Source organism: Pelodiscus sinensis, chromosome 5, assembly GCF_052426305.1.
Source record: "Pelodiscus sinensis isolate ZL-2025 chromosome 5, ASM5242630v1, whole genome shotgun sequence".
In the NCBI taxonomy this organism is placed as follows: Eukaryota; Metazoa; Chordata; order Testudines; family Trionychidae; genus Pelodiscus; species Pelodiscus sinensis.
In genome coordinates this window covers 44,486,117-44,504,912 of record NC_143056.1, presented here as the reverse complement: position 1 = coordinate 44,504,912, position 18,796 = coordinate 44,486,117, and the positions used below count along the sequence as shown (strand labels likewise).

The 18,796-nt window shown below is 53.1% G+C and overlaps 1 protein-coding gene across 2 annotated transcripts in view; it reads right to left on the bottom strand.

The window, feature by feature from the left end:
* LTBP2 (latent transforming growth factor beta binding protein 2) overlaps positions 1–18,796 on the bottom strand; it is a 129,507-nt gene that overhangs the window by 30,184 nt on the left and 80,527 nt on the right. For both annotated transcript variants that reach the window (XM_075926872.2, XM_075926873.2), the window contains exons 9-17: positions 15,891–15,965; positions 10,936–11,058; positions 9,091–9,255; positions 6,514–6,708; positions 5,794–5,813; positions 4,071–4,110; positions 3,280–3,369; positions 699–824; positions 115–243 (exon numbers count right to left, since the gene is read on the bottom strand). In XM_075926872.2, coding sequence (XP_075782987.2) covers positions 115–243; positions 699–824; positions 3,280–3,369; positions 4,071–4,110; positions 5,794–5,813; positions 6,514–6,708; positions 9,091–9,255; positions 10,936–11,058; positions 15,891–15,965 — 963 coding nt within the window. The remainder of the gene's footprint in view (positions 1–114; positions 244–698; positions 825–3,279; positions 3,370–4,070; positions 4,111–5,793; positions 5,814–6,513; positions 6,709–9,090; positions 9,256–10,935; positions 11,059–15,890; positions 15,966–18,796) is intronic.

Here is an 18,796-nt window from a genome sequence, read left to right as displayed (position 1 = left end):
AAGGAGGAGGCTGGAATCCCCATTACCAGGAGACATCTAGCCGGGGGAGATCACAGGAAGGTCAGGCAAGGTGCCCCATGGCATGTGGGCAGAACCAGCTGGAGCACCACTTACCCTGACAGGTCTGTGCATCTTGGGAGGCAAGCAGGGTGTATCCCGGGTAACAGAGGCAGGAGTAGGAGCCCACACTGTTGATGCAGCGACCCTTCCCGGCGCAGGGATCTCTCACACACTCATCATCATCTGGGCCCGCAGTAGAAGAACAGGGTCACGCAGGCAAAACCATTAGCCCTCCCATTTCCTACAGACATCGCTGGACATGGGATGAGCAAAGGCCAGAGGGGACCCATCTCACCCACTCAGTATTTCTCTCCCCAGGGAGCCTGCTAGGGCAGGGACAGGCCCCTGTTTGGCTGTCATGCACCACTGGAGGGCAGCACCCTCACACATGGACGGTGCCCTTCAAACCTCCCCGGCTGCTAAAATGGGGGAAGCAGGACAGAGAAAATGATGCCAGACCTCAGGGTTGTTCTGCTCAGGAAGGCAGCGGGGCTGGTGCTGCAAGGCCCAGGGCCATAGCTTTGTGCTCAAGAGTCAGGCTGTGGTCAGCATTGCCCAGCTCCGCTCCACACGCCTGTTACCTGGCACCCGCTGTCTCCCCAATCTCCCCTTTACAATCAGCAGAGCTAGTGACATACCAATGCATTGGGGACGGCCAGGATGCAGCCGATAGCCAGGGCCACACAAGCAGCTGTATTTGCCGGGCAGATTCACACAAGTGCCTGGGCCACACGGACTGGGGACAGAGGCACATCTATCGATTTCTGAGGGTAAAAGACAGGGTGAAGTCACAGGCCCCTGCTTCACAGGAGGGGCCACAGCCTCCTGCCCAGTTACTAGAACCATCTCCCCATCACAGACACAAAAGGAGACAGCCCCCAACCCCCTGCATCTCAGACAGCTGGCGGAGCTGGGCCTCCGCAGCCTCTAGCCACAGGGACAGGGATGGACGCCAGCACCTGCAGGTTGGCCTGGGTCAGTGCACCGAGCGGGTCGGACATGGCTCCACGTCTATCATCTCTACTCGTTCCTCACTGGGCTGAGTGACAGCAGGAGGCTGCACACAACCAGAGGCTCCCAACGCCAATCGCGGCCTCACATCCCAGCCACTCCCCCCGGTTTCTACTAGCAACTAGAGGGAGTGCCTGCCGGGGGTTCAGCCTGTTGGACTCTGGCTGTGGCCAGTGGCAGCACTCCCACCCCCACTAGCTCTGCTTCCCGTCCCCCTTCCTCCGGCCCCCCCTCCTCCCGTCCAGCCCCCCCAACCCCGCCTCCTGCCCCCCTTCCTCCTGGCCAGCCCCACGGCCCCTGGCCCCCCCGCCAGTCCCGCCCCCACCCCCTTCCTCCCGGCCAACCCCTCCCCTCCTGCCCACGATCATGTGGGTCCAGTATTTTGGGGGGGGGTCTACCTGGTAACCCTAGGAACAGCTCACGGGGCTCCCTCCCCCTACCCTGTGCTGGGGTTGGCTGCTGGCTCCCAGCCCTTTGGGGGCTGGGGCGGCCACCTGCTCCTGGCTCCCAGCCCCCACCAGAGCAGCCCCTGCCTGCAGTGGTCCTGGGACACCCTGTGGCAAGAGGCTGCTCCACGGGAACAACCCCTGCCTGGGGAGCCCAGGCCCTCCGTGGACAGGGGCTGCTCTGAACGAGAGCAGCCTCTATCCATGGTGGGCCCCCTGCAGGGCTGGAGCAGCCCCCTGCCCATGGTAGGCAGGGAGCAGCTACAGCCCCCACCAGTTACCAGGTAACCAGAACTGGTAAGCATCACGCGTTACTGGTTAACATATCACATCGCTACTGGAAAGCCAGGAAAGCCCCTGGAGGGCTAGAAAGACAACAGCAAACCAGCTCTATCTGGCCTGGGGCAGGTAAGCAGGTCCCCAGGAGCCAATGCAGTCCTGTAATGGGCTGGGGAGCGGGGGGGGGGAGGGGGGCAAGCAGGCACGGTCACAGGGACTTTAGTGCCAGCTCAAAGGCTATGTGTACACTATGGGGTTTTTCCGGGATACGTATCCCAGAAAAACTCCACTGCATCCAGGGAACACCTCTGCTCTTTTGCTTTTTTTTGTAGTAGCGCAGACGCGCTCTTTTGGAACCCCTATCTTCCTCCTCCCACAAGGAAGAAGGGCTCTTCCGAAAGAGGCGGGGGGGTTTCCAAAATTTGACCCAGCGTAGGCAGGCCAAATTTCGGAAAAGCCTCTTTTGAAAAATCAATCGGAAAAAGGTACACAAATTGCAGAGCATAATTAGCATACCTTTTTCCGATAAAGCCCCATAGTGTAGACATAGCCTCAGTGTGGGCCATTCACATGCTGCTTCTCTTCCTGCTGCTTTCAGCCTGGGTCTCACTAAGTCCAGGTCAGACAGAGGAAGCAGCTCAGCAGCAGTGAATGCAGGAAGGGCAAGGAGAGGTCAACAGAGACCTGCACACGCCCCAACAGTGAGATAATCCTATCACCAAACCAACACACAAACAAAAGGCTATTGTGGAGGTGCATTCCACAGCAAGGTGCCTATGCCAGGGGTTCTCCTGAGAGTGTTTCCGGCCCCCAGCAGGAGCAGCGCTCCCAGACACTTAGACAACCAGAGAATAACAGAGCTGCTATTATTCACACTGTAAACAAGCCTCCCCTGGGAGCCACATGCTTCCGCTCCACCACAACTTCCAGATGACTCAACTCTGACTGCAGCAGGGATTGGGCCAAATCCACCAGGAAGCCCCTGCCTTTCCCTTTCCTTGGGAGTCACTGCTACCCCCCTTCCTTGGATGCCCTTCCCTCTGCTCAGAGACCCTGCTGTTGACAATGTAGAAATCCAGCTAGTCCCCTGTATTCTGCAGGCAGCCTCTGTCCTGACAGCCTTAGGCAGGCACAGCAGTGTCTACGCTAAACACATGAATCAAAGTGAAAGCTCTCTTGGGTGACAAGTCTCTGTGCCTGGCTGGGCAGCAATGAAGGGCTGTGTTCATTCATGGCAGGAATCCTAAGCTTCCCTTCCATGTGATCCAGACTAGGCCGTGGGTTATACAAATTAAACAGACGGTAAAGGGCACTGAAAGCCAAAGCATCCACTCTTGTTCCCACCTAGAGCCACACCCCCAGGCCAGGGTTTGGCATACCAGGGAACCTCACTGAGGAGAGGGTTATGTTCTGAATGAGTCACATTTTTATTTAGCGTCTGCCGGGTGAAACAGGTAAACCGCTTTTTGAGCTGCTGACAAACCTGGGATGTGTGCCACAGCAGTGTCCTCCCCTGCAGCTTCCAGGCCTGGCTGGGCGGGAGGGCGAGGGAATCTCTCTGCTACTACATCCCCTGCAGATGAGAGAGATGACCATGTGACTCGGACTAGCCTGAGATCACAGTTGGACATAGGAACAAATGTCAGCCACAGCCCTGCCTATGACTTCCCCCCCCCCCCCCCGCAACCATGACGTTCCAGCAACTTGCAATACCAGGAGATCGGCTATGGAGCAGCAGGTGCAGGTCCCAGGCTCTGAGCCCAGCATCTAGGTGGCTGCGAATGTCAGTCATGAGACCGGGTTGTCACTTCATCCAGCAGAGAACAGCGGAGAGATTTCATAGCCAGTCAGCTTGCTGCTGCATGTTGGAGGTGCAGGTCCTTGCTGCAGTTCCCTGCCTCCTGATCCCCCACCCCACGCTGCAGTGCCCATTACAGAGCCCAGAGATCATGAACATGGGCAGAAGATAACAGCACCCAAGCCCTGGGATGCAGGAAAGGGGTCTTCCAACACATGACATGGAGTACAGTTCTCCCTGTCCCCGTCCTACATCTCATGGGACAGCCCCATTCCCGCAGCGCCTCCCAGTTCTGTGCAGCACAGCCCATTTGGAGCAACACAGAAGGCGTTTAGGAGGTGCCTATGAAATAAAGCTGCTTTTCCCTGGCCCCAAGGTTATCAGCACCGCCTGAAGCTGCCAGCTGGGACAACCCTGGACCTCCTTCCACTTCTCTATTTGCAGCTTACCCACAAGCCCACTGTGCATGTACGCACCTGGGTACAAGGCAGGTTCCTGAGTGGCCTCAGCAGTGGCCTGTGGGTGAGAAACACAAAACACAAAGATTGGCTCTGCCTGCACTAGCCAGGGGTGTATTTAGCCCAGGGGCAAGACAGAGGTGAGCTTCCTCTTGCCCTAGCTGGCTGCTAATGCAAACTGGGGGTACTGTAATGGCAGCTGAGGCTACTGGTGTGTGGACCAGCTGGAGCCTCAGTGTGCTGGATGCTTATACAAAGCATTATGCCTGTTCAGGAGCCTTTCAGATTTCTGCATTCAGTTCCCTTTAGGTCTCCTTCATAGGCTGACTGCACAGCTACAAACCTCAGGACCAGGTATTGGGATGGGAGCCTGGCTAATCTTGTTTGGCGCTCCAGAATCTGCCCTGGGCTGGCAATCCTTTGGCAGAGATTGATCTCCACAATGTCTGTGTGGTTTGCCTCTTGGAAGTCCTGGGGATGCCTATTGTGAACTCTGAATCCTCAGCTCCAGGGGCAGGAGTGCTCTTTAGCAAAAGACTCCCTTATTCAGGATGTCAAATAGCTATGGGCATTAACCAGGTGTTAAACACAAACCAAAAGCAGTTTAAACAGTCTAAACTCCCTTGGCTTTCACTCTTTTGGACTGTCACCACTTCACTGATTGCCCAGTCATCAGAGACTCTTCCCAGCAGGACATGAGAGGAAGGATGACTAGGGGCCAGAGGACAAGCTCAGAAGCAGGGAGACCCAGGTTCAAGCCTCAGCACTGCCCCCAGAGGCCTGCAGGCCTTGCCCTGGTCACTCAGTCTCTCCGCTGATGAGGAAGCAGTAAAAGGTCTAACAACTGACAGAGACAGCCCGAAGCTGAATACATTCAAGACTGTGAGGTGCTCACACAGGGTACAGCTACACTTCTGGGGGGTTTCGGGATACCAGAGGTATCCCAAAAAAACTCCACCATGTCCAGGGAATGCGTTACCTCTTCCACTTTTTTTTGCAGAAGAGCAAACGCGCTCTTTCAGAAGCCCCTGGAATTCTTCACTCCATGAGGAAGAAGGGGGCTTTCAAAAGAGGGGCTTTTCCCCAAAATTTGGCCCAGTCTAGACGGGCCAAATTTCGGAAAAGCCTCTTCTGACAAAAGTATCAGAAAAAGATACGCAAAATGCGCACCACATTTTGCGTATCTTTCTGATAGTTCCTCGCAGTCTAGACATACCCATACTGTGATGAAGCAGGCCATAGCTGCACACCGGAAAAACAGACAGGATCTGAACATATGCTGTCAAACTGAAAAAGCCAAACCAAACCATCCCAAAGAAATGAACACAACAAAGGCTCAACCCCCATTTCTTCCCTTTGCAAAATACTTTTAAGCTTTATTTCTAAATGTTTAGTGCACAAAGAGGCAACCCCCAAAATCCAGGGAGGCACCATTTTGCTCTCTGTTCTCAACAGGGTATGTGTGTGTCAGCTGCTCCAAAGCGTCCACGTGGGCTTGAATGTTGCAGCTGATCTGTGCTACATTACAATGCCAGGTTGTCAGGGTGCTTTCTAACCTCCACCAGCATCTTAGCTAACCTGGTACTATTTTGATCCGCAGCTATTTCCCCTCATTATTCCAACTCCAACCAAGTCAGTGTTTTCCTCTTGCTACTTTTTAAAATGACCCCTTTCCCACCAGCAAGTTCATCACAAACACATCCCCTCCCCATCATCTGCCAGCAGGCAGGGCTTAACTCACCTGGCTGTCTGGAGAGTGACCTGGAAAATTAAATCGCACATGGTGAATTTGAGAACAAGAAATGTCAGCACTCCACAGACACGAGAGAGCCCATAACTGCACTAACCTGATGCTGACTAGGAGCCCCCATTCTCCCAGCACAAGATGGGAACTTGTCCTTCCAAACTCAGAGCACTGAGCTGCCCCAGGCCTGGCTCCTCCCTCAGCCTCCACAGGGGGATGCCATTCTAACAGACGTTGGTTCCCATGACAACAATCACGCCCCTCTCTGGATTTGCATTTCCAGCCTGAGTGTATTGGGATAACCACTGGGGGACACTTGTGCCAGGAGTCATACTCGGGTCCCACATGCCTGCTCAGCAGGGCACGTCTGAATCAGACTGCAGCTTCCAACTGTGGGGGCAGCATGGCCACCTGGCAGCAGCACCACCTGTTAGCAGTAAGGATCTGAGGCTGGAACTCAAAGGTTGCCCCTGTCTCAAAGCAGGGAGCTCTGAAAAGGCCATGCCCTGTACCACTGGGATACTGGGACTAGAGAGCCTTGTATAGCTCTGGAGCTGACCTCCATTCACTTCAGCTGGAAGCACAGTCCTTGGGAAGGAGACAGCCAGAGGGTGAAAGGGGGAATCCATCCAGGGCACCTGTATGTGTAGCTGCTAGTAATGTTGCATCACATCCCAATCTACCTTCTGCTGCTGACATTCCAGCATAGGGGCCTACCTGTGACTCCACCACTTAGGGCTTCCTGCAGTTGCAGCCTTTTTCCTGCCCAGGGGTGCGTATGTTCCCTTCTCTCCCCCTGCTCCTCTGAGCTGAATGGCAGCTCTTCTGCCTCTGCCTTTCTCATGGACAGACGTATATCTGAGCTGGAGTATGTGTAGCCATGTCCCGCTGGACAAATCTCCTTAAAGGCTTCTGCAAAGGAGAGACAGGCCAAGGTTGACATGCGGAGTAAAGGGGACAAACCAGTCACAAAAACACAAGGCTATCCATCTGGCAAGACCCAATGGAGGAATGGAAGATGCTGTCTTCTGCTACGCAGGTAAGACTGGCCAGGTCATGATGTGCGAGCGCATGTACTCCCTCCACCTGTCAGCCTACCAGGGTTCAAATACAAGTCTGTCCCTTGGTTAGAACATGTTTGAGCCACACGTTTGATGGAGCAGGTGTGAAGTGAGGATATTCCCAGCAAAGGGAATCAGCTCACAGAGCTGGGTGAGTCTGTAACTGGCACCAGTTAGCATTCACAGCTACTACTGGAGACTCCAATCTCTCTGCTAACTCAGTGCCACCAGGGGGAGCACCAAGAAAACACTCCCCCACAGAGCTAGGAGGGAGCCATCTAATGGGGTGGAAAGGGCTGCCCAGCCTGCCAAGGCTGGATAAGGGACTAAATACATGGTTGCAATGTTGCAGGTACTGCGGACCTTCTAGTACTTTGGTCTTTTGAGATGCATGTCCCAAGATGCCTTCTCCCAGTCCAGGGGGATGTGTAGGATTTCCAGCCCTGTGGGGTTCCGTGCTTGTGGCTCTAGCCCAACAATGGGCAACCAAAAATAGGGAGTGGGCCACATGAGTGGCTCTCCACCTCACCGGATTCATATTTCATCCCCACTCCTCCCTATCCCTCCCAGAGCTGGAATGCTGCAAATCAGCTGTTTGAAGCTGTTCAAGCTCTGGGAGGAAGGGGGAGGAGCAGGAACAGAGTATAAATCAGGCAATTTGCACACTCTGAAAGTGCTGTGAGGGTGGGGGAGGAGTAGAAAACGTGGGGCTCCAGTTTTCCAGTGCGCAAGAAGCGCATGGGAGAGCGGGACAGACGGGGGTCCACAGGCTGCAGTTAGAGCCCCAGTGGGCTGTGGGTTGCCCATCACTGCTCTGGTCCTTAACACTCTGGTAAACATCAACCCATCCTTGGTTGGTGCTTTGGGGAAGCGGTTCCCAACCATCAGTCCGCAGACACCAGGCAGCAAACCACTGGCTGCCGAGCCACGGCCACTCTGGGGGGCCGAGGCTGGGATACATCACCCAGTGCCTCCCCTCCCGCCACAGCTGTTGGGAGAGGAGTGTCCTACCTCACCTCTCAGCCAACCAGTGCCGGGGTCTCCTCCGGCCGCAGAAGAGCAGTTTGCTGCATGGCAGGAGGGCTGGGTGGAGCCGGGCACGGCAGCCTTAGAGCTGCTGCAATCCAGGCAGCAGTGCTCAGCTGGTGGCTGGGAGGCAGTGCAGGGCTAGGTGAGGGGAGCAGAACAGGCACTGGGAGCTCCAGGGACAGGGCTAGTGTGGAGGGGTTCTGGGGATAGGGGTCTCTAAGAGGTGTGGGGCTGTCACTGAGGGGCACTGGGGCTGAAGCTAATACTGGTGCATCTGGGAAGCTCTAAGGGATGGGGCTCTAAGAGGCAGAGGGCTGACTCTGGAGGGCACTGGGACATCTGGGGTGGGCAGCTGGCTCTGGGAGACTCTGGGGGCAGGGCTAGTAGTGAGTGGGCTACAGGAGCAGGGCTGTCACGTGGGGAACACTGGGGATAGGGCTAATATTGAGGACTGGGGCTGGCATTGGTGGAGTCTGGTGGGGGGGCGCTAAGGGCCAGGAGGTTGACAATGAGGTGTTAGGGATGGGGGGCCGGTACTGGGGGAGGTTGGGTGCAAGGGGCTCTGGGGTCAGTGGCTGGCATTGGGGGGTAGTGGAGGGCTCTAAGGGTTAGGGCTGACACTGGGGGCTGCGGCTTTTTATATCGCAAACCAGCAAACCCATTCACAATCTTTTGGCAGACCAATAAATTGTATTTGCATATTTGCAACTTCTGTGGGAAAATAATGAATATGCAAATAGATTATGCTGGTCTGCGGTAGAAAAAAGGCTGGGAGCCACTGCTCTGGGGCACCTGAAGATTGACATGTCAGGAAAGGATGAAACTTTAACCTTAGGAGAGGCAAAGTGAGATGAAAGGGAGTATCAGGCTAACACAGGCATGGGGAAGGCTGTGGTCTCCCTCGAGGGCAATATTGCATGACATCTGCGTGGTGAGGAATTTCCTAGTGCAGGTTTGGAATCTGCTCCAGAGTGGCAGGCTGCTCTCAGTTAGCGCCCGCTGCCTCTAGCAAGCAGACATGCAGACAGCAACCTCTGTGATGGCCTGTGCCCCTGCCCCCTTAGACTGTCCACACCCACTTCCCAACATGTCAGCGCATGGAAGGAGACTGAGCTGGTCCTGGGCCGCGGAGTCAGAAGGTGTAAGGTGAAGTAAGGCCAGCTTAGAACACTGGGCACAGCTGAGCAGTAAGCAGAGCTCTCACCTGACCCCAGCACAGGGCACTTCTCACAATTCTTCCCCCATCCTTTGCCAACACGGCTGCAGCAGCAAATCTGCTTGGTGATACTCTGGGTGAGTGGGAGGCCACAGACACCTCCTGCTGCTGAGCGATAGCATAGCCCCTGCTCCATGGACACCGCCTTAGCCGCTGAAACACAAGCCCAGGGTTATGTTGGAGGCCAAGCGTCCGCTTCTGCCAGGCATACACTAATGAGGAAAAGTGCTGCCTGTCATCACCTTCAATGGCCTTCTCATCTCTGCCTCTCTGTCACCAGCCCCGGGCCTCATCACATTCCTCCTACACTGCAATATTGCTGCCACCACCCCACTGGTCTGCTTCTGCCACAAAGATTTCCACGCTCCCCTTATGATGGGCACCCTCCTCTCATGCCACACAGCCTTTGCCCCTGGCTGATGAGGGCTTTGGTGAAAAGCTGCAGGCTCCTCTCCCTGACGCTGCAGTTTCCATAGTACTTCTCTCCCCAGCCTAGCTCTGATTGCGCATTCAGCCTTAGGACTTCTTCCTTAGCTAGGAACTGGGTCTCCTTCCTGGTTGTGGGCATCAGTGAAGTGAGCAGATGCAACAGAAGCAGCATGGAAGGGATGGACTTCTATTTGAATTCCAGATACACCAGTGCAGGTGCTCTCAACACCTTACCCACAAGTGTACCCGGAAGCTGGGTGCAGGCCTCCACATAACCCCATGTGATCAAGGGAGGGAACTGAGAACTATATAAAACTATAGTACGCCCACATCTTGAATACTGCGTACAGATGTGGTCTCCTCACCTCAAAAAAGATATTTTGGCCTTGGAAAGGGTTCAGAAAAGGGCAACTAAAATGATTAGGGGTTTGGAACGGGTCCCATATGAGGAGAGGTTAAAGAGACTGGGACTTTTCAGCTTAGAAAAGAGGAGACTGAGGGGGGATATGATAGAGGTCTATAAAATCATGAGTGGTGTGGAGAGGGCCGATAAAGAAAAGTTATTTATTAGTTCCCTAAATAAAAGAACTAGAGGACACCAAATGAAATTAATGGGTAGCAGGTTTAAAACTAATAAAAAAAAGTTCTTCTTCACACAGCATGTAGTCAACCTGTGGAACTCCTTGCCAGAGGAGGCTGTGAAGGCTAGGACTATAACAGAGTTTAAAAAAGTGCTAGATAAATTCATGGAGGTTAGGTCCATATAAGGCTATTAGCCAGGGGTAAGGAATGGTGTCCCTGGCTTCTGTTTGTCAAAGGCTGGAGAAGGATGGCAGGAGACAAATTGCTTGATCATTGTCTTCGGTCCACCCTCTCTGGGGCACCTGGCACTGGCCACTGTCAGCAGACAGGATACTGGGCTAGATGGACCTTTGGTCTGACCCAATACGGCCATTCTTATGAGTACAGGTACAGGTCCGTGCACGCTCGTGTACACACATGCACGCACACACACCATGCAAGAGCATGAATGCACACACACAGGATCTCACCCCCCTCACACACACACCATCTCAGGGCACACGTAAGGGAACACGGACACATCATATCTTGTTTCCATCTGTACTGTGATCTGCTGGTTGCTGCTGACAGTTCCAGGGAAGCTTTGAGGGGCATTACTGGGGACCCTGGACAGCTGCTTCCAAGCAGCCGTCCCCAAAGCACTTACAGCAGCGGTTCCCAACCTTTTCCAGATGGAGACCCATTTTGACAATTCAGGAAGACTTGGTGACCCAGGGCAATTTAAAAAATGTGTGAATGGCTCCTTAAGAGCCATCTGGGGAGACACCTAGCGACCCTTTTGAAATGTAATGGCGACCCATAGGCTGGGAAACCCTGACTTACAGACACAGCGACTGCGGGATGGGTCCAGCATGGTGCCTGGTTTGCAGGTGCAGAGGAAGCTGCCACGAGTGTTCACACATTCGGCATCTTTACACAGGCCAAGCATTAGGCACTCGTTGATATCTGCAGGGTAGGAAGAGAGAACAGTATCAGCCACAGTGCCCTGGGCTTGCCCATTACATGAAATCAGCAACAGCAGCACACGGCACAGGGAACAGTGCAGGCAAGGGAAGGGACTGCAATTCAACAGGGCTATTGCTATGTAGCCAGATGGCCAGTGCTCCCTTCCCATTGTCCACTTGGTGTCAGTGCAGAGCAGGGCAGGGAACAGCAAACCCTGTGTCCAACAACCCCACAAGCAGCACTGAGGCACTTCCAAGCCTCCGTCCTCCAATGGGCTGATACTGACCCCCACACAACCAGAAAACTGCAGAGGTCTTTATCCTCCCGCAACACAATTGATCTCTCCAGCACTGAATCAGTCGGGAGTGACAGAAAGAACAATCAGAGTGAGTTCCTGGGGGGTTCCCCACATACAGGCCATGAGGAGCTGCTGGGGGTGGGTTACACCAGAAGCCCAAAGGGACTGAGATCAGTGTCTGCCTAGAATGCCCTGGGCAGAGCCCTGCTGATTCTAACACTGGGAAAAAGTCTGAGTTAGTAAAGGCCCAGATACCTTGCAGCATGGGAGAGCTGGGGAGTCTCTCTGTAGCTAGGCAGGGCAGGGGCATTTTGCAAGTAGCATTTGGCTTTCCATGTTTCTGTCCCTCTGTATCAGTAACTCCCCCTCCCCCCACAATTCCCTGGGGGAGTGCTGCTTCAGAGAGAAGGCTGAAAGGGGCACAGAGTGGAACAGGCTCAGCCTTCAAGAGCCTCACATTGAGGGTGTGAGGGCAGGGCACTGTTGTACTACCTACCGCCCTGCAGAAATCCCTGAGACACTCACATTCCGTCTCCTCCTGGATGCTGTCAGCTGAGAACGTCCTCTCAGTCCTGGGCACAGGAATCCACTCCAGGGCCAGCAGATCCTGCTGGGCTCTCTCTCTCATACTTTACTATCCATAAGCATTAGGCTTTTAGGGGAAGGGACCCCACATCACAGTGAGGTCAGGCCCTGGCAGGGCCCCTTAAGGCACTGACTATATGGAGGTGCTCTCTGAGATTTCCAATTGTTCCATTTCTGAAACAGTATGAAACAATCGTGACTCCAGCCTGGCTCCTTCTGCAGTCAGAGCCTCTGATACAGCCAGGGACAGTCCAGCTGTGAGCCCCAAGAGGATTCCCAGCTAGGCTGTTGGCAGGGTTAGTGGCAGTGTCCTGAATGGCACAGGCCACCAGACTCTGCAAAGTGCTGCTCTCTCAAGGAGCCTGACCTAGCAATGTAGGGCTGGAAGGGACCTCTGCAGGCCATCTAGTCCCTCTCCCACACTGAGCAGGGCTAAGGATATCTAGTCCAATGGGCCATGTTAACCTGAAAAAGGGGTTTCAAGAGCAAACAGCCCACCCAGAACTTCTTGTTAGCCTTGCCTCTCTCTCACCCTGCTACTGATTCTCCAGATTCATCCAGCTGGGTCCACTCACCATGTGCCATACAGATGCGGCAGCTGGACCATATGCCATGGGTAAAGAAGGAATATGGGAGCCTGGCTTTGCTAGCTGAGCCCCAGGTGAGTACAATAATGAACCAGGAGATTCCAGTCTTCTTTAAAACCTCCTCCCCTCTGACCAAGTCCTGCCTTGCCTGTCTCCTACCAAGTTCACGTGCAGTTTGCTTACTGCCTTCTGCCCTGGCTAGGTCCCCTTTGTTCCTCCCTGCAGCTGCCTTGAGATTCAAGGTTGTGGCCCTTCTCCCAGGACTATTAGAGCTGCTTGTCTGGTATCTTACCTACTCTAATGGATCAGGTCTCCAAGTCCCTCAAGTCCTACAACCCAGCTTTGCCGTACAGCAGCAGCAAGCTGGTCTCAGCCAGTGCAGTGTGCTGTAGGGCACTTGTATTGCGAACAGTTTCATAGGAACCGTTGTGATGACAGCAATCCCACATTCGCTGTGCACGGCCTGTTTGTTGCAGCTGCATAGATGGTTCGAACTATTGCTCGACTCTGGGAGCCTCATGGACACCAGATGGTGCATCTCATGGGGCGATCCTGGCAAGGTCATTTTTACAGCTGTCAGACCCAGGCTTGGCAAGGCGCAGATCATGAGCAAGTCTCTTTTCAATCAAATCTCCTGCGTGGTCAGACTGAGGCACTGTCTGCAAAGGATGCACTGTCCAGAATCAAAGAGTGCAGGTGCACAGCAAGGGCTGGAGAAACCTGCCTTGCACTCATAGCCCAGCATCAGCCTGAGGAGTGGAAGGCATGTGTCCAGCTTGTCACTGGTGCAGCTGGTTCTGGCAATGCATACGTGCGAGCTTGCAGTTCCCAGGTCCTCTGACACTGATGCAGTGTGTGACCTAAAGCAAATTCCCTCTCCCCTCTGGGCTATCTGTAAGATAAAGACAGGGGGCTGGGAGGGTCAGTCAATGTTTTAAAGCCAACTGGATGTCTCAGGAGTCCTGGCTAAATACTTATCCCCACCACCTGGGCAGCAGGAAGGGCAGCAGGCATCATTGCAGGGGTCAGCAACCTATGTCTGGTGAGCCATATATGGCTCAATTAGGAGCCAAATATGGCTTACGGCTCGAGCTCAGCCCCTTCTCACTCTCCCACCCTGCAACAGGGAACACATGCTGGCGATCCAGCATCATCCCCATTCACTGCAAGTTTGGAGCCCGTGCCGGCTTCCTGTGGCAGGGGAGCCCCGAGGCTCTGAGCCAGAGCCAGCTTGTGGGGAAGCACACACACTACTCCTCCCCTCCCAACTGCAAAGCGCTTGCTTCCTCATACACCCTACCTTCTCCCGTGCTCTAGAGAGGTAGGAAACAGGAGCTGCGCAGCCTCCCCCCTGCCTGGTGATCACCTGAGTGACCGCGTCTGGCTGTGCCAGATGTGCTAGTGATACACACTGAGCACGCAGGGACTAGGTGGGGAGGGCAGCTAAAATGGCGGCAGAGGGACGAGGAGTGGCACATGCGTATCGTTTAGGCAGGATCTGCAGGCAGTGCTGAGATATATTCGTCTCTGGAGACCAGCAGGTACCGGCTAAGCTGGGGAGATTAGGGGAGCAAGATGTGCTGCTGCTGCTGCTGCTTCCAGGCTGCTGCTGGGTGGTGTGTGCAAGGCTGAGGGGGCCTGTTGGAGCTGTCTCAGGGTCCATCCCATTGAGGTTCCTCAAGATCCAGTTCTGCTCGAGGCCAGCTCCCAGACTGGGGATCCTGCTGCTGCTCCATTAGCCAGAATCCAGCCAATGGAGCAGCAGGAAGCCATGTCTGGGACAGGAAGCCTGAAAGCAGTGCTGCCCAGACCCTGCACACCCTGCCTACCCTCCATGCCAAGACCCTGCACCCCCAGCCTGCTTCTGCCCCGACCAGACACCCATCAGCACCTTGCTCCTGCCCTTCCCTCTGGCCAGATGACCACCAGGCACCCCACTCCTTCCCTCTTCCCTATGTCACCCACATAGTAACCTTGCAACCCCTGAGGGGTCCTGACCCCTCAGTTGGAGGACCTCTGCTCTAGGGTGATTCATTATTTAATTCAATGATATGGAAAGTCCCTGCTAGAGGAGATGAGTCATTAGACTGCATGCCATGAGCTTACATGTGCCAGGCCCAGACAGCATTCTCTGAGGGACAGCTCATGGCATATAAGGAATCATGACAATGTGACCAAGAAATTCCTGATTTGAAAAGTGTCAGATATTTTCCCTAATGAGGAACTGAGGAAAAGGCCCCCTCCTTAAGTGGAGCAGATGGGATGCCCAAGATGAATGGGATAGGCACAGCCATGTACAAAAAATGTGGGGCAGAGGAGACTACTGGGGTGATTGGCCCACACAGAGTCACCCCCCAACATGGGGCAGAAGGAACTCCAGGAAGAATGGCCCACCTAAGACTCCTCCCAGTGTGGGGAAGAGGGGATTCTTGGGTTGAATGGCCCATACATACACGTACACACACCCCTGATGTGGAGCAGAGGGGACTTTTGGAGTGAACAGCCCAACACATCCCTTACTCCCAATGTGGGACAAAGTGGCCTCTGGGCTGAATGGCAGACACACAGACCCCACAATATAGGGCAGATAGGACCCCTGAGGTAAATGGGCAGTGTATCTTGTATGGGCCAATGTAGGGCAAAGGGATTCCTGGGATGAACGCCCCAGACACCCACACCTCACAACGTGGGGCAGAGAGCGCTCTGGGCTGAATGCCCTAGACATAGCCCCATACTCCCAACATGGGGCAGAGGGGGCTATGGGCTAAATGGTCCAAACACAGACAGCCCCTGAGGTGGGGCAGAGGAGACTGTGGGTTGAAATGTGCATAGACAGACCCCACCCTGGAGCAAGGCAGACTCTGAGGAGCCTGGCACGTACAAAGTTTATGTACTTGGTTCAGACAGATTTTCAAGCCAACTCGCTTTCACTTTCACCACTCCTTCTTTTAAAAAACCCAAACACCTCCCCAATCAGTGGTAACCCACAGTTAAAGCTTCAGGCTACAGGAATTATACAGATCGCCTGTTTTAACACCACTGAGTACATGCAGAACACAGTCAGAGATGCACCCATCACTAGTGTATGCACACACAGAGAATCAAGGTGGGTCAGGCTGTTGTCTGACGAATTTGGCTGGTATCACTGGGAAGCAGCCTGAGCTGTCAGAGACATGCAATCTTTCGGTACAGTTAGCAGTACTTAGCTAGTTACTTTCACACGTGACGGCTCGGGGCTCTTTAACTGTAATATTCGCAGTAAGTCAGTGCCAGGGCAGGAAATGAACTCATTTTACACAGAGGAATGATTACTACTCTGCCTGATAAAGAGTCTGAGAAAGGGATCAGAGCAGCATCCTTACCTTGACAATGGCTCCGATTCAGTCTCTTGTATCCCTGGGGACACGCCACCTGTCCGTTTTCAATCAGTGGATGAGCTAGGACAACAGCAAACAGTTTGGAGGCTTAGAAACTAGGGCTGAACTCCACACACCCTTTTTCTCTTCCTCTTTCCTTGATTCCAGCCTCTCCTTTCCACCCACTGTCTGTGAGCTTGAGGTACTCCTGACCCTGTATTTTCTTCTTCTCCCACCTCTCCTCTGTTAGTAAGTCCCCATCACTACCTCCACAGCAATGGCTAAGAGCACCAGGAACTCAGATCAATTTCATGCTGCTAAATAGTTCAGCAGTGGTCCCACCTGGGAGCAGAAGATGTGCCTGAAACACCTCCAAACCCTCCCTTCTACACCCTCTGCTACTCCACTGGCTCTTTCTCCATGCCTACAGTCAGTCTCTTTGCTGCTGGTGTGAAAGCCTTCTCCTCTTCTGCACTGCCACTTGGCACTGCCTCCAGCACCATCAACTCCCCCCTTTTTCAAATCTTCCTTTCAAATGTTTCTATCCCTTGCTTTCTGCTTTATTTTTTACTCCTCCATTATTACTGGCGTCACAACCAGGCATTTCAATTTGTTCACTATACAACGGACTGGATCCTACAAGTGCTCAGAGCACATGCTGCCAATGACTTCAACAGCAGTTCTGCAAGTGAAGAGCCTGCAGAGTGATGCTCAATGCGCTTATTTTCAGTCACTGATGCTAGCTGGTCCCATCTTAGGTTTGTCCTCTAACCGCTAGCCATGCAGAGTAGTTACACAATTCACCTCTAACACCTGGAGGCCATGGGCAGGGGGAGGAGTAAGGCTGAAGGTGACAAAAGTCATGGCTTTGGGGGGAGTGTCATAACATACCCGCAGGTAACATTTTCAAAAGTGCCCAAGTGGGTTAGGAGCCCAAGCCCCATTGACTTTCAATGAAACACAGGTCCTCGGTGCCCAACTCACTTTTGAAAATGGGACTTAAGTGCTTTGGAAAACATTTCCCCACTCAGAAGGGTTTAAACAATGTTTATTGCAAAATAAAGGGTAGTCAGTTGATGTTTCTCATTTTCCCTATGACAAATGCTTCAACAGTAATTCACATATTCTGAGCCATGCCTTTCCTTTTCAATCAAAAGAAATCCTAACAAGGTCTTTGCCCTTTTCATACCACAACCACAGGCCTTAGTTCTGACCTACACTCCCAATGTGACATGAGTTTCGGGTGGTCTGAAGCAGGCCCTACCTACCACCATGGTGTTTGATCCTAGTCTCAGCCTATCTGGCTATCCCCCATATTTCTGTCAATTGGTTTCCCAAACCCAAGCAACCATAAGAGTAACCACGGTGCAACTCAGCTCCAACTCGCAGCATGTCTTGGAGCGTTGATATCCTTAAGGAGTGAGAACTGCAATTTCCCCTCGTTGGGAGAGCACGAAGGGGAGTTTGATGCTGAGTCCCAAAGCCCATTCTTTTCACACAGTCACCTCTCTAGAACAGAGACATAACCCATAAACACCCTCATCAATATCCCCTCCTTGAAGCAGGATCTGGCTATTACTAATGTTTTATGCAAAACTCTAACTTCTCCTGCTCCCCTAGTACTTTCAGAGAGGCACAGGAACCTGCATGAAGAGTGGTACATGCCAGACTCATCCAGAAAGGACCCAAATCCACATATGCCATGGTGTGAGACTAGTCCAGACTGCTGGGGAGAGCTACAAACCTGGTCCTGAATGAATAAAGGTGAATGAAGCCTACAAGTCAGAGATTAGACTGGCTAAGCAAGTTAATAGAGTGCATAATTCAATGCATCCTCCAGTCATGCCTCTGAGGGTTAGGGTCAGCAGAAGGAAGGTCCCTACATAATTGAGAAGCCAGATCATCTACTGTGTAGAGCAGAGGGGACTGATGATTGGGAGTCCACTCTTCTATTCCTAGCCTCTGTTCTCACCATGTGGCCTCGCAAAAATCACTCTCCTTCTCTGATTCAGTTTCTCCATCAGTAACATAGAGATACCAGTAAGGCTACATTGTCAAGCTTTGACATCCTGGGATGGAAGTTGGTACTTGAGCACAAAATATCATTGTTCTTATTACAAGGCTCAGGATGCAAGAGCTCAGGAGGGAAAAGTCAACCCACAGCATCTAGTATCTCCCCTGGATCTCACAGAGTAAGAAGTGTAAAAGACAGTCCCGTGCCAGAGACTAGTGAGTGTCTTAGGCCAGGTCTACACTAAAGGGGAAGGTCAGATAAAGATATCCAACTCCAGCTACGTTAATTATGTAGCTGGAGTCAATACAACTTGATCTGAGTTTCCCCACAGCAGGAGTCTCCACAGCAGGAGGCCAAAGAGAGAAAATGCTCCTGTCAACTTCCCTTACTCCTCGCAGGAGCAGGAGTACCAGCCATCGAGGGGGGCAACCTTTGAGCTTGATCAAGCAGGTCTTAACTAGACCTAAAAAATTGAACTCCTGAAGTTCGATTGTGACAGCGTCAATCTTCCCCAGGGTGAACACATGACCTTGGAACAGTCAAACACAGGAGACAGGCAAAGAACCCTCTTCTCTAGGAGCATTCATGAAGCAGGCTCAGCCCTATGCATGCCACCTCCTGCAGAACTGGGCTTCATATAAAGCTGGCCTTTTAATATGTAGGAGCAATAGATGCACTTGGGCACTCTGTGTCAATTTTGTACTGTGATATATAGGATTACTCCATCGGTCTTGGACATGAATGTGTTGGCCCTTCCACTGACAAATGTTGTTTCCTTGTGAAATGAGTTACTATGGAATGTCAAAGGTCCCATGTGTGGTGTATAAGCTACGGTCCCGCCATCATTCTCTCCCAATGAATCATAACCTTGGAGCCAGCTACTCATATAAGCATACGA